Source organism: Heptranchias perlo, chromosome 1 (assembly GCF_035084215.1).
Source record: "Heptranchias perlo isolate sHepPer1 chromosome 1, sHepPer1.hap1, whole genome shotgun sequence".
NCBI classification, from domain to species: domain Eukaryota; kingdom Metazoa; phylum Chordata; class Chondrichthyes; order Hexanchiformes; family Hexanchidae; genus Heptranchias; species Heptranchias perlo.
This window is the reverse complement of record NC_090325.1, coordinates 3,179,072-3,193,160: the sequence shown is the minus strand read 5'-3', so window position 1 is coordinate 3,193,160 and position 14,089 is coordinate 3,179,072. Positions and strand designations below refer to the sequence as shown.

The 14,089-nt window shown below is 49.3% G+C and overlaps 1 protein-coding gene across 1 annotated transcript in view; it reads right to left on the bottom strand.

The window, feature by feature from the left end:
- LOC137322184 (tetratricopeptide repeat protein 31-like) overlaps positions 1-14,089 on the bottom strand; it is a 107,303-nt gene that overhangs the window by 58,137 nt on the left and 35,077 nt on the right. Inside the window, exons 3-5 of the mRNA XM_067985330.1 lie at positions 10,117-10,219; positions 8,299-8,528; positions 6,822-6,905 (exon numbers count right to left, since the gene is read on the bottom strand). Of these exons, the coding sequence (XP_067841431.1) occupies positions 6,822-6,905; positions 8,299-8,528; positions 10,117-10,219 (417 nt within the window). The remainder of the gene's footprint in view (positions 1-6,821; positions 6,906-8,298; positions 8,529-10,116; positions 10,220-14,089) is intronic.

Sequence of the window (14,089 nt, the reverse complement as noted above, 5' to 3'; positions counted from 1 at the left end):
TCAGAGACTGAAACCCTGCTTTAAACACAGGTACCTGAGGCACGGATCGGAGACTGAAACCCTGCTTTAAACACAGGTACCTGGGGCATGGATCGGAGACTGAAACCCTGCTTTAAACACGGGTACCTGGGGCACGGATCGGAGACTGAAACCCTGCTTTAAACACGGGTACCTGGGGCACGGATCGGAGACTGAAACCCTGCTTTAAACACGGGTACCTGGGGCACGGATCGGAGACTGAAACCCTGCTTTAAACACAGGTACCTGAGGCAAGGATCGGAGACTGAAACCCTGCATTAAACACGGGTACCTGGGGCACGGATCGGAGACTGAAACCCTGCTTTAAACACAGGTACCTGAGGCAAGGATCGGAGACTGAAACCCTGCTTTAAACACGGGTACCTGGGGCACGGATCGGAGACTGAAACCCTGCTTTAAACACAGGTACCTGGGGCACGGATCGGAGACTGAAACCCTGCTTTAAACACGGGTACCTGGGGCACGGATCGGAGACTGAAACCCTGCTTTAAACACGGGTACCTGGGGCACGGATCGGAAACTGAAACCCTGCTTTAAACACAGGTACCTGGGGCACGGATCGGAGACTGAAACCCTGCTTTAAACACGGGTACCTGGGGCACGGATCGGAGACTGAAACCCTGCTTTAAACACAGGTACCTGGGGCACGGATCGGAGACTGAAACCCTGCTTTAAACACAGGTACCTGGGGCACGGATCAGAGACTGAAACCCTGCTTTAAACACAGGTACCTGGAGCACGGATCGGAGACTGAAACCCTGCTTTAAACACAGGTACCTGGGGCACGGATCAGAGACTGAAACCCTGCTTTAAACACAGGTACCTGGAGCACGGATCGGAGACTGAAACCCTGCTTTAAACACGGGTACCTGGGGCACGGATCGGAGACTGAAACCCTGCTTTAAACACAGGTACCTGGGGCATGGATCGGAGACTGAAACCCTGCTTTAAACACAGGTACCTGGGGCATGGATCGGAGACTGAAACCCTGCTTTAAACACAGGTACCTGGGGCACGGATCGGAGACTGAAACCCTGCTTTAAACACAGGTACCTGGGGCACGGATCAGAGACTGAAACCCTGCTTTAAACACGGGTACCTGGGGCATGGATCGGAGACTGAAACCCTGCTTTAAACACGGGTACCTGAGGCAAGGATCGGAGACTGAAACCCTGCTTTAAACACAGGTACCTGGGGCACGGATCGGAGAATGAAACCCTGCTTTAAACACAGGTACCTGGGGCACGGATCGGAGACTGAAACCCTGCTTTAAACACAGGTACCTGGGGCATGGATCAGAGACTGAAACCCTGCTTTAAACACAGGTACCTGGGGCACGGATCGGAGACTGAAACCCTGCTTTAAACACAGGTACCTGGGGCACGGATCGGAGACTGAAACCCTGCTTTAAACACAGGTACCTGGGGCACGGATCGGAGAATGAAACCCTGCTTTAAACACGGGTACCTGGGGCACGGATCGGAGACTGAAACCCTGCTTTAAACACAGGTACCTGGGGCACGGATCGGAGACTGAAACCCTGCTTTAAACACGGGTACCTGGGGCACGGATCGGAGACTGAAACCCTGCTTTAAACACGGGTACCTGGGGCACGGATCGGAGACTGAAACCCTGCTTTAAACACAGGTACCTGGGGCACGGATCGGAGACTGAAACCCTGCTTTAAACACGGGTACCTGGGGCACGGATCGGAGACTGAAACCCTGCTTTAAACACGGGTACCTGGGGCACGGATCGGAGACTGAAACCCTGCTTTAAACACAGGTACCTGGGGCACGGATCGGAGACTGAAACCCTGCTTTAAACACAGGGTACCTGGGGCACGGATCGGAGAATGAAACCCTGCTTTAAACACAGGTACCTGGGGCACGGATCGGAGACTGAAACCCTGCTTTAAACACAGGTACCTGGGGCACGGATCGGAGAATGAAACCCTGCTTTAAACACAGGTACCTGAGGCACAGATCGGAGACTGAAACCCTGCTTTAAACACGGGTACCTGGGGCACGGATCGGAGACTGAAACCCTGCTTTAAGCACGGGTACCTGGGGCAAGGATCGGAGACTGAAACCCTGCTTTAAGCACGGGTACCTGGGGCACGGATCAGAGACTGAAACCCTGCTTTAAACACGGGTACCTGGGGCATGGATCGGAGACTGAAACCCTGCTTTAAACACAGGGTACCTGGGGCACGGATCGGAGACTGAAACCCTGCTTTAAACACGGGTACCTGAGGCACGGATCGGAGACTGAAACCCTGCTTTAAACACGGGTACCTGGGGCACGGATCGGAGACTGAAACCCTGCTTTAAACACAGGTACCTGGGGCACGGATCGGAGACTGAAACCCTGCTTTAAACACAGGTACCTGGGGCATGGATCAGAGACTGAAACCCTGCTTTAAACACAGGTACCTGGGGCATGGATCAGAGACTGAAACCCTGCTTTAAACACGGGTACCTGGGGCATGGATCGGAGACTGAAACCCTGCATTAAACACAGGTACCTGGGGCACGGATCGGAGACTGAAACCCTGCTTTAAACACAGGTACCTGGGGCACGGATCGGAGACTGAAACCCTGCTTTAAACACGGGTACCTGGGGCACGGATCGGAGACTGAAACCCTGCTTTAAACACGGGTACCTGGGGCACGGATCGGAGACTGAAACCCTGCTTTAAACACAGGTACCTGGGGCACGGATCAGAGACTGAAACCCTGCTTTAAACACGGGTACCTGGAGCACGGATCGGAGACTGAAACCCTGCTTTAAACACAGGTACCTGGGGCATGGATCGGAGACTGAAACCCTGCATTAAACACAGGTACCTGGGGCACGGATCGGAGACTGAAACCCTGCTTTAAACACAGGTACCTGGGGCACGGATCGGAGACTGAAACCCTGCATTAAACACAGGTACCTGGGGCACGGATCGGAGACTGAAACCCTGCTTTAAACACGGGTACCTGGGGCACGGATCGGAGACTGAAACCCTGCTTTAAACACAGGTACCTGGGGCATGGATCGGAGACTGAAACCCTGCTTTAAACACGGGTACCTGGGGCATGGATCCGAGACTGAAACCCTGCTTTAAACACAGGTACCTGGGGCATGGATCAGAGACTGAAACCCTGCTTTAAACACGGGTACCTGGGGCATGGATCGGAGACTGAAACCCTGCTTTAAACACGGGTACCTGGGGCACGGATCGGAGACTGAAACCCTGCTTTAAACACAGGTACCTGGAGCACGGATCGGAGACTGAAACCCTGCTTTAAACACAGGTACCTGAGGCACGGATCGGAGACTGAAACCCTGCTTTAAACACAGGTACCTGGGGCACGGATCGGAGACTGAAACCCTGCTTTAAACACGGGTACCTGGGGCATGGATCGGAGACTGAAACCCTGCTTTAAACACAGGTACCTGGGGCATGGATCGGAGACTGAAACCCTGCTTTAAACACGGGTACCTGGGGCATGGATCGGAGACTGAAACCCTGCTTTAAACACAGGTACCTGGGGCACGGATCAGAGACTGAAACCCTGCTTTAAACACAGGTACCTGAGGCACGGATCGGAGACGGAAACCCTGCTTTAAACACAGGTACCTGGGGCACGGATCGGAGACTGAAACCCTGCTTTAAACACAGGTACCTGGGGCATGGATCAGAGACTGAAACCCTGCTTTAAACACGGGTACCTGGGGCATGGATCAGAGACTGAAACCCTGCTTTAAACACGGGTACCTGGGGCATGGATCGGAGAATGAAACCCTGCTTTAAACACAGGTACCTGGGGCATGGATCGGAGACTGAAACCCTGCTTTAAACACGGGTACCTGGGGCATGGATCAGAGACTGAAACCCTGCTTTAAACACAGGTACCTGGGGCATGGATCAGAGACTGAAACCCTGCTTTAAACACGGGTACCTGGGGCACGGATCGGAGACTGAAACCCTGCTTTAAACACGGGTACCTGGGGCACGGATCGGAGACTGAAACCCTGCTTTAAACACAGGTACCTGGGGCATGGATCAGAGACTGAAACCCTGCTTTAAACACGGGTACCTGGGGCATGGATCGGAGACTGAAACCCTGCTTTAAACACAGGTACCTGGGGCACGGATCGGAGACTGAAACCCTGCTTTAAACACGGGTACCTGGGGCACGGATCGGAGACTGAAACCCTGCTTTAAACACGGGTACCTGGGGCACGGATCGGAGAATGAAACCCTGCTTTAAACACAGGTACCTGAGGCATGGATCGGAGACTGAAACCCTGCTTTAAACACAGGTACCTGGGGCACGGATCGGAGACTGAAACCCTGCTTTAAACACGGGTACCTGGGGCACGGATCGGAGACTGAAACCCTGCTTTAAACACAGGTACCTGGGGCACGGATCGGAGACTGAAACCCTGCTTTAAACACGGGTACCTGGGGCACGGATCGGAGACTGAAACCCTGCTTTAAACACAGGTACCTGGGGCACGGATCGGAGACTGAAACCCTGCTTTAAACACAGGTACCTGGGGCACGGATCAGAGACTGAAACCCTGCTTTAAACACAGGTACCTGGGGCACGGATCGGAGACTGAAACCCTGCTTTAAACACGGGTACCTGGGGCACGGATCGGAGAATGAAACCCTGCTTTAAACACAGGTACCTGGGGCACGGATCGGAGACTGAAACCCTGCTTTAAACACGGGTACCTGGGGCACGGATCAGAGACTGAAACCCTGCTTTAAACACAGGTACCTGGGGCACGGATCGGAGACTGAAACCCTGCTTTAAACACAGGTACCTGGGGCACGGATCGGAGACTGAAACCCTGCTTTAAACACAGGTACCTGGGGCACGGATCGGAGACTGAAACCCTGCTTTAAACACGGGTACCTGGGGCACGGATCGGAGAATGAAACCCTGCTTTAAACACAGGTACCTGGGGCACGGATCGGAGAATGAAACCCTGCTTTAAACACAGGTACCTGGGGCACGGATCGGAGACTGAAACCCTGCTTTAAACACGGGTACCTGGGGCACGGATCGGAGAATGAAACCCTGCTTTAAACACGGGTACCTGGGGCACGGATCGGAGAATGAAACCCTGCTTTAAACACAGGTACCTGGGGCACGGATCGGAGACTGAAACCCTGCTTTAAACACGGGTACCTGGGGCACGGATCGGAGACTGAAACCCTGCTTTAAACACAGGTACCTGGGGCATGGATCGGAGACTGAAACCCTGCTTTAAACACGGGTACCTGGGGCACGGATCGGAGACTGAAACCCTGCTTTAAACACAGGTACCTGGGGCATGGATCGGAGAATGAAACCCTGCTTTAAACACAGGTACCTGGGGCACGGATCGGAGACTGAAACCCTGCTTTAAACACAGGGTACCTGGGGCATGGATCGGAGACTGAAACCCTGCTTTAAACACGGGTACCTGGGGCATGGATCGGAGACTGAAACCCTGCTTTAAACACGGGTACCTGGGGCACGGATCAGAGACTGAAACCCTGCTTTAAACACGGGTACCTGGGGCACGGATCGGAGACTGAAACCCTGCTTTAAACACAGGGTACCTGGGGCACGGATCGGAGACTGAAACCCTGCTTTAAACACAGGGTACCTGGGGCACGGATCGGAGACTGAAACCCTGCTTTAAACACGGGTACCTGGGGCACGGATCGGAGACTGAAACCCTGCTTTAAACACGGGTACCTGGGGCACGGATCGGAGACTGAAACCCTGCTTTAAACACAGGGTACCTGGGGCACGGATCGGAGACTGAAACCCTGCTTTAAACACGGGTACCTGAGGCACGGATCGGAGACTGAAACCCTGCTTTAAACACAGGTACCTGGGGCACGGATCGGAGACTGAAACCCTGCTTTAAACACAGGGTACCTGGGGCATGGATCAGAGACTGAAACCCTGCTTTAAACACAGGTACCTGGGGCATGGATCAGAGACTGAAACCCTGCTTTAAACACGGGTACCTGGGGCATGGATCGGAGACTGAAACCCTGCTTTAAACACAGGTACCTGAGGCACGGATCGGAGACTGAAACCCTGCATTAAACACAGGTACCTGGGGCACGGATCGGAGAATGAAACCCTGCTTTAAACACAGGTACCTGGGGCACGGATCGGAGACTGAAACCCTGCTTTAAACACGGGTACCTGAGGCACGGATCGGAGACTGAAACCCTGCTTTAAACACAGGTACCTGGGGCACGGATCGGAGAATGAAACCCTGCTTTAAACACAGGTACCTGGAGCACGGATCGGAGACTGAAACCCTGCTTTAAACACAGGTACCTGAGGCACAGATCGGAGAATGAAACCCTGCTTTAAACACGGGTACCTGGGGCATGGATCCGAGACTGAAACCCTGCTTTAAACACAGGTACCTGGGGCATGGATCAGAGACTGAAACCCTGCTTTAAACACGGGTACCTGGGGCATGGATCCGAGACTGAAACCCTGCTTTAAACACAGGTACCTGGGGCATGGATCAGAGACTGAAACCCTGCTTTAAACACAGGTACCTGGGGCATGGATCGGAGACTGAAACCCTGCTTTAAACACAGGTACCTGGGGCACGGATCAGAGACTGAAACCCTGCTTTAAACACAGGTACCTGGGGCACGGATCAGAGACTGAAACCCTGCTTTAAACACAGGTACCTGAGGCACGGATCAGAGACTGAAACCCTGCTTTAAACACAACCCACTGCAGTCAGACATTTACTTTTTTCTTAAGTCTTCGTTTTTCAGCTTTCTTCTTAGCCTGTTCTTCTTCATTAACCAACTCTTGAGCAATTCTCTCAGCTTCCTGCAAAACATATTGTAATGAAGTTGAGACTGCATCACTGTGCGCACACCAACCACAGCCAAGTTCTCACCGTGCCCGACACAAGCCCAGGGCAGGACCAGTTCTCACCGTGCCCGACACAAGCCCAGGGCAGGACCAGTTCTCACCGTGCCCAACACAAGCCCAGGGCAGGACCAGTTCTCACCGTGCCCGACACAAGCCCAGGGCAGGACCAGTTCTCACCGTGCCCGACACAAGCCCAGGGCAGGACCAGTTCTCACCGTGCCCGACACAAGCCCAGGGCAGGACCAGTTCTCACCGTGCCCGACACAAGCCCAGGGCAGGACCAGTTCTCACCGTGCCCGACACAAGCCCAGGGCAGGACCAGTTCTCACCGTGCCCGACACAAGCCCAGGGCAGGACCAGTTCTCACCGTGCCCGACACAAGCCCAGGGCAGGACCAGTTCTCACCGTGCCCGACACAAGCCCAGGGCAGGACCAGTTCTCACCGTGCCCGACACAAGCCCAGCTCAAAATTAAATAAAAGTTCTTGGGAATTGGGCAACAGGGGCAGGGCTGCATTTATTGCCAATCTCTAACTGCCTTGAGGGCAATAAGACTCAACCACATTGTGTGGGACTGGAGTGAGGAATAGGCCAGAGGTGGCATGTTCCCTTCCCTGCAGGACACTGAGTTCTTAGAACACGGTCCCAAATTACCAGATTATTGAATTAAATTGAATTGCCGTAGTAAGATTTGAACTCATGATCTTTGGGCTGCTCGTCCAATACCAGAACCACTAGGTGACTGTGCTCTCACTACATCAGGCACCGACCCAGGGCAGCTATTTTCTCATGGCCTTGTTGCTGGTGCAGTTCCATGCTCACTTTACTCTGCATGCACTCGGCACCTCGATGCAGCAGAAGGACACACCACAATCATTGTATAACTGGACTATGCAGACTGCGCAACCCCACCTGTACTGTCGTGCACAGCTGGACAAGACGCAACTCTTGTGGTATCAGGCACAGCTGGACAAGACACAATCTTTGTGGTATCGTGCACAGCTGGACAAGACACAACCCCTGTGGTATCATGCACAGCTGGACAAGACACAACCCTTGTGGTATCATGCACAGCTGGACAAGACACAACCCTTGTGGTATCGTGCACAGCTGGACAAGACACAACCCCTGTGGTATCATGCACAGCTGGACAAGACACAACCCCTGTGGTATCATGCACAGCTGAACAAGACACAACCCCTGTGGTATCATGCACTGCTGGACAAGACACAACCCCTGTGGTATCATGCACAGCTGGACAAGACACAACCCCTGTGGTATCATGCACAGCTGGAAAAGACACAACCCTTGTGGTATCATGCACAGCTGGACTTCTCATGTTTACCCACCTCGGCAGAACCTCTATATGAATTGGAGCCTTTTATACTGTATGGATCTGTAATGTTTTTAAGCCTGGATGACAGCTCTGGAGTATCGCAGAGGAAATTTCTTCGCAGTCCACAGAATGTGTTCACGCGATCAAGATGGTTGTGGTCATCATCGTCATTAGAATCGTCTTCATCATCATAGGTGTAATCATCATCCTCCTCCTCCTCCTCCTCATCGCTAGAATCTACTCCTGCAGGATTAACACAAGCCCGCTGTAATATAACACGCTGCCTTTATTTCTCTCCCAGCCCTGATTTTCTTCCCTCCTCCTCTGAACTCCTTCCTGGGATGTAGGTCCGTGGGCGCTGCCAGCCCCAGGGGCACACCACCCGAGTAGCTGTCCTTCATGTGTGAGCGAGTGCTGATACGCAGTTCAACCATGAAGGACATCACAGTCGAGCCAGGTCCGCTCCTCGCTCCATGTGTCTGCATGCAAGCACTTTCTACCAGGGGTCAGTGGGCAGCAGTCAGCACCGGGAACCCCGGCTGCTTAATATAAAGGCAAAGCTATTGTTGCTGCTGCTTTTCCTCGGCTCTCTGGCCAAGGGCACTGCGTATAATGGTAGTGCCCCTGCTGCCGCTGCCGCTGCCACAGCCGAGATCATCTAAGTCAGTACAGAGCAAACCTGAAACCACTCAACTGACTGGTTCCAAACCAGATGGGGACAAACCAAAAAAAAAAAGAACTTGTATTTATACAGCGTCTTCCACGACCTCAGGACATCCCAAAGCTCATTACAGCCAAAGAAGTACTTTTTTGACATGTTGAAATGTAAGGAACGTGGCAGCCAATTTGTACAAAGCAAGATCCCACAAGCAGCAATGAGATAAATGACCAGATAATCTGTTTTTAGTGATGTTGATTGAGGGATAAATATTGGCCAGGACACCAAGGAGAACTCACCTGCTCTTCTTCAAATATTGACATGGCATCTTTTACGTCTACATGAGAGGGCAGACAGAGTCTCGGTTTAACGTCTCATCCGAAAGACGGCACCTCTGACAGTGCAGCACTCCCTCAGTACTGCACTGGAAATCTCCCTTCCCCTGCTCCCTTTGTACATTTCGTTTCTCTTTTCAATGTCCCTAAAACTCTACATTTTTTATTAAGTCTCTTTCGCCAGTAGAAAATCTTCCTTTAAACTCTTGCAGTTGCTAGTTAAATTGTTCACTGGTGTCAGCAGTGTACAGTACAGACTGTACTCAGTCAGATACTCTGTACACAGAGCCATGTTGACCGCAACCTGAGACTACCACGGGCCATCAGGTTCAACACAACGTGACACAGCTGAAGAGCTCCGATTACCTCTCCCAGCGTCATACAGGCGAAGGCAACCAATAAATGCCCCACACAGACCTGGAGGATCCCAGTGTTGATCCCTGGACTGTGCTGAATTACCAACTGGCAGTGTTAGGGATACCGCCATCGGTATCAGTCCCATCTGTATTAGAGGAGGAAATCATCCAAGGCTCATTCTCCAGGACGCCATCTCACAGCCCCTGGTAGTTGGGTGCCTGCACACACCCAGCTCCGCCGTGATGGCCCCCATGGTTGGTTGGGGCGACTCTACTCACTGTATTATCCCACATATGAAAATATAATCACTCGGGTGAGGAAGCAGAGGGCAGCAGGGCCCCACTAAACTGTACCCCAGCAACAATTGGCACTGGAGGGGGAGAAAGCTGGGGTGGGGGAGACAAAAGAAAAGACACAAAAGAAAACAAAAACATTAATGTCAATACGAAGACCTAGCAGGACTGGCAAAGCAGCAAATTACCAAACACGTGCCGCTCCATCATAGCTGGCTCCGCATTATAGACGCACTGATGAACTTGGCCTGGATTGTCCTCCACCAGCTTTTTAAACAGACTTTCCATCTTCTGCAAGAGAGAACATTAAAAAAAAGTGTAAGCAGTAATCAGTACACTTAGAATATAAAAACTCTGCAGTAATCAGTACCCATAGAATACTCAAACCCTGCAGTAATCAGTACCCATTGAATATTAAAACCCTGCAGTAATCAGAATGGTGATAGATTGGGAAAAGGGGAGGTGCAACAAGACCTGGGTGTCCTTGTTCACCAGTCGCTGAAAGCGAGCATTCAGGTGCAGCAAACAGTTAAGAAGGCAAATGGTATGTTGGCCTTCATTGCATGAGGATTTGAGTACAGGAGCAGGGATGTCTTACTGCAGTTATACAGGGCCTTGGTGAGACCACATCTGGAGTATTGTGTGCAGTTTTGGTCTCCTCATCTGAGGAAGGATGTCCTTGCCATGGAGGGAGTGCAACGAAGGTTTACCAGACTGATTCTTGGGATGGCAGGACTGATGTATGAGGAGGGATTGGGTCGACTAGGGCTATATTCACTACAGTTTAGAAGGATGAGAGGTGATCTCATCAAAACATATAATATTCTAACAGGACTAGGCAGACTAGATGCAGGAAGGATGTTCCCGATGGCTGGGGAGTCCAGAACCAGGGGTCACAGTCTCAGGATTCGGGGTATGCCATTTAGAACCGAGATGAGGAGAAATTCCTTCACTCAGAGGGTGGTGAACCTGTGGAATTCTCTACCACAGAAGGCTGTGGAGGCCAAGTCACTGAATATATTTAAGAAGGAGATAGATATATTTCTTAATGCTAAAGGGATTAAGGGATACAGGGAAAAAGCAGGAACAGGGAACTGAGTTAGACGATTAACCATGATCATTTTGAATGGCGGAGCAGGCCCGAAGGGCCAAATGGCCTACTCTTGCTCCTATTTTCTATGTTTCTATGTAAGTACCCATAGAATATTAAAACCCTGCAGTAATCAGTACCCATAGAATATTAAAACCATGCAGTAATCAGTACCCATAGAATATTAAAACCATGCAGTAATCAATACCCATAGAATATTAAAACCCTGCAGTAATTAATACCCATAGAATACTGAAACCCTGCAGTAATCTGTACCCATAGAATACTGAAACCCTGCAGTAATCTGTACCCATAGAATACTGAAACCCTGCAGTAATCTGTACCCATAGAATACTGAAACCCTGCAGTAATCTGTACCCATAGAATACTGAAACCCTGCAGTAATCTGTACCCATAGAATACTGAAACCCTGCAGTAATCTGTACCCATAGAATACTGAAACCCTGCAGTAATCTGTACCCATAGAATACTGAAACCCTGCAGTAATCTGTACCCATAGAATACTGAAACCCTGCAGTAATCAGTACCCATAGAATACTGAAACCCTGCAGTAATCTGTACCCATAGAATACTAAAACCCTGCAGTAATCAGTACCCATAGAATACTGAAACCCTGCAGTAATCTGTACCCATAGAATACTGAAACCCTGCAGTAATCAGTACCCATAGAATACTGAAACCCTGCAGTAATCTGTACCCATAGAATACTGAAACCCTGCAGTAATCAGTACCCATAGAATACTGAAACCCTGCAGTAATCTGTACCCATAGAATACTGAAACCCTGCAGTAATCAGTACCCATAGAATACTGAAACCCTGCAGTAATCAGTACCCATAGTAGAATAATCAAACCCTGCAGTAATCAGTACCCATAGAATACTAAAACCCTGCAGTAATCAGTACAAATAAAATACTAAAACCCTGCAGTAATCAGTACAAATAAAATACTAAAACCTGCAGTAATCAGTACAAATAAAATACTAAACCCTGCAGTAATCAGTACAAATAAAATACAAAAACCTGCAGTAATCAGTACAAATAAAATACAAAAACCTGCAGTAATCAGTACAAATAAAATACTAAAACCTGCAGTAATCAGTACAAATAAAATACTAAAACCCTGCAGTAATCAGTACACAATATTCCAGGGTACTTGACTTTTAGAGAAGATAGGCAAAATGGAAAAGGAGATGGGGGGGAAGCCCTGGTAATAAAGGATGAGATAAAGACAGTGGTGAGAAAGGATCTTAGCTCAGAAATTCAGTACGTAGAATCTGTCTGGGTGGAGCTAAGAAATAATAAGGGGCAGAAAACACTGGTGGGAGTAGTTTACAGGCCCCCTAACAGTAATTATAGAGTTGGCAGAGTATAAATCATAATTTAGAGTAATATGTATCAAGGGTAATGCAATATTTATGGGGGACTTTAATCTTCATATAGACTGTGTAAACTAAACTGGCAAAAGGAGTTTGGAGGACGAGTTAATGAAATGCATTCGAGACAGTTTTCTCGAACAATGTCAAGGAATCAACTAGGGAACAGGCTATTTTAGAGCTAGTATTGGGTAATGAGACAAGGTTAATTAGTAATCTTATAGTTAAGGATCCTCTGGGGCAGAGTGATCATAACATGATAGAATTTCATATTGAGTTTGAGAGTGATGTAGTTAAGTCTGAAACTAGGGTCTTAAATTTAAACAAAGCCAATTACATAGGTATGAGGGGCAAGTTGGCTCAGGTAAATTGGGAAATTAGATTAAAAGATATGACGATAGATAAGCAATAGCGAACATTTAAACAAATATTTCATAATTCTCAACCAGCATAGATTCCCTTGAGGAGTAAAAACTCCATGGGAAAAGTGAGCCAACCATAGAATCATTGAAAGATTACAGCACGGAAGGAGGCTATTTGGCCCATCGAGTCCGTGCCGGCTCTATGCAAGAGCAATCCAGCCAGTCCCACTCCCCCGCCCTATCCCTGTAGCTCTGCAAATTTTTTCCTTTCAAGTAGTTATACAGTTCCCTTTTGAAGGCCATGATTGAATCTGCCTCCACCACCCCCTCGGGCAGTGTATTCCAGATCACAACCACTCACTGCCTCATGTCAACTATGGTTCTTTTGCCAGTCACCTTAAATCTATGTCCTCTGGTTCTTGTCCCTTCTGCCAAGGGGAACAGTTTCTCTCGATCTACTCTGTCTAGATCCTTCATGATTTTGAATACCTCGATCAAATCTCCTCGCAACCGTCTCTGTTCCAAGGAGAACAACCCCAGCTTCTCCAGTCTATCCACGTAACTAAAGTCTCTCATCCCTGGAATCATTCTAGTAAATCTTTTCTGCACCCTTTCTAAGGCTTTCACATCTTTCCGAAAGTGCGGTGCCCAGAACTGGACACAATACTCCAGTTGTGGCCGAACCAGTGTTTTATAAAGGTTCATCATTACTTTCTTGCTTTTGTACTCTATGCCTCTATTTATAAAGCCCAGGATCCCGTATTTTTTTTAACCACTTTCTCAACCTGCCCGGCCACCTGCAATGATTTGTGCACATATACCCCCAGATCTCTCTGTTCCTGTATCCCTTTTAGAATTGTGCCCTCCAGTTTATATTGCCTCTCCTCATTCTTCCTACCAAAACCGTGGCTAACTAGAGAAGTTAAGGATAATATTAGATTAAAAGATGAGGCTTATAATGTTGCCAAAAAGGTTAGTAAGCCTGAGGATTGGGAGCATTTTAGAAACTAGCAAAGGATGACCAAGAAATTGATAGAGGGAGAAAATAGAATGAGAGTAAACCAGCAAGAAATATAAAAACAGATTGTAAGAGCTTCCACAAGTATATAAAAAGGAAGAGGTTAGCAAACGTAAATGTGAGTCCCTCAGAGGCAGAAACAGGAGAATTACAATGGGGAATAAGGAAATGGCAGAGACATTAAACAAATATTTTGTATCTGTCTTCACAGTAGAAGACACAAAAAACATACCAGAAATAATAGGGAACCAAGGGGCTGATGAGAGTGAGGAACTTAAAGTAATTATTATCAGTAG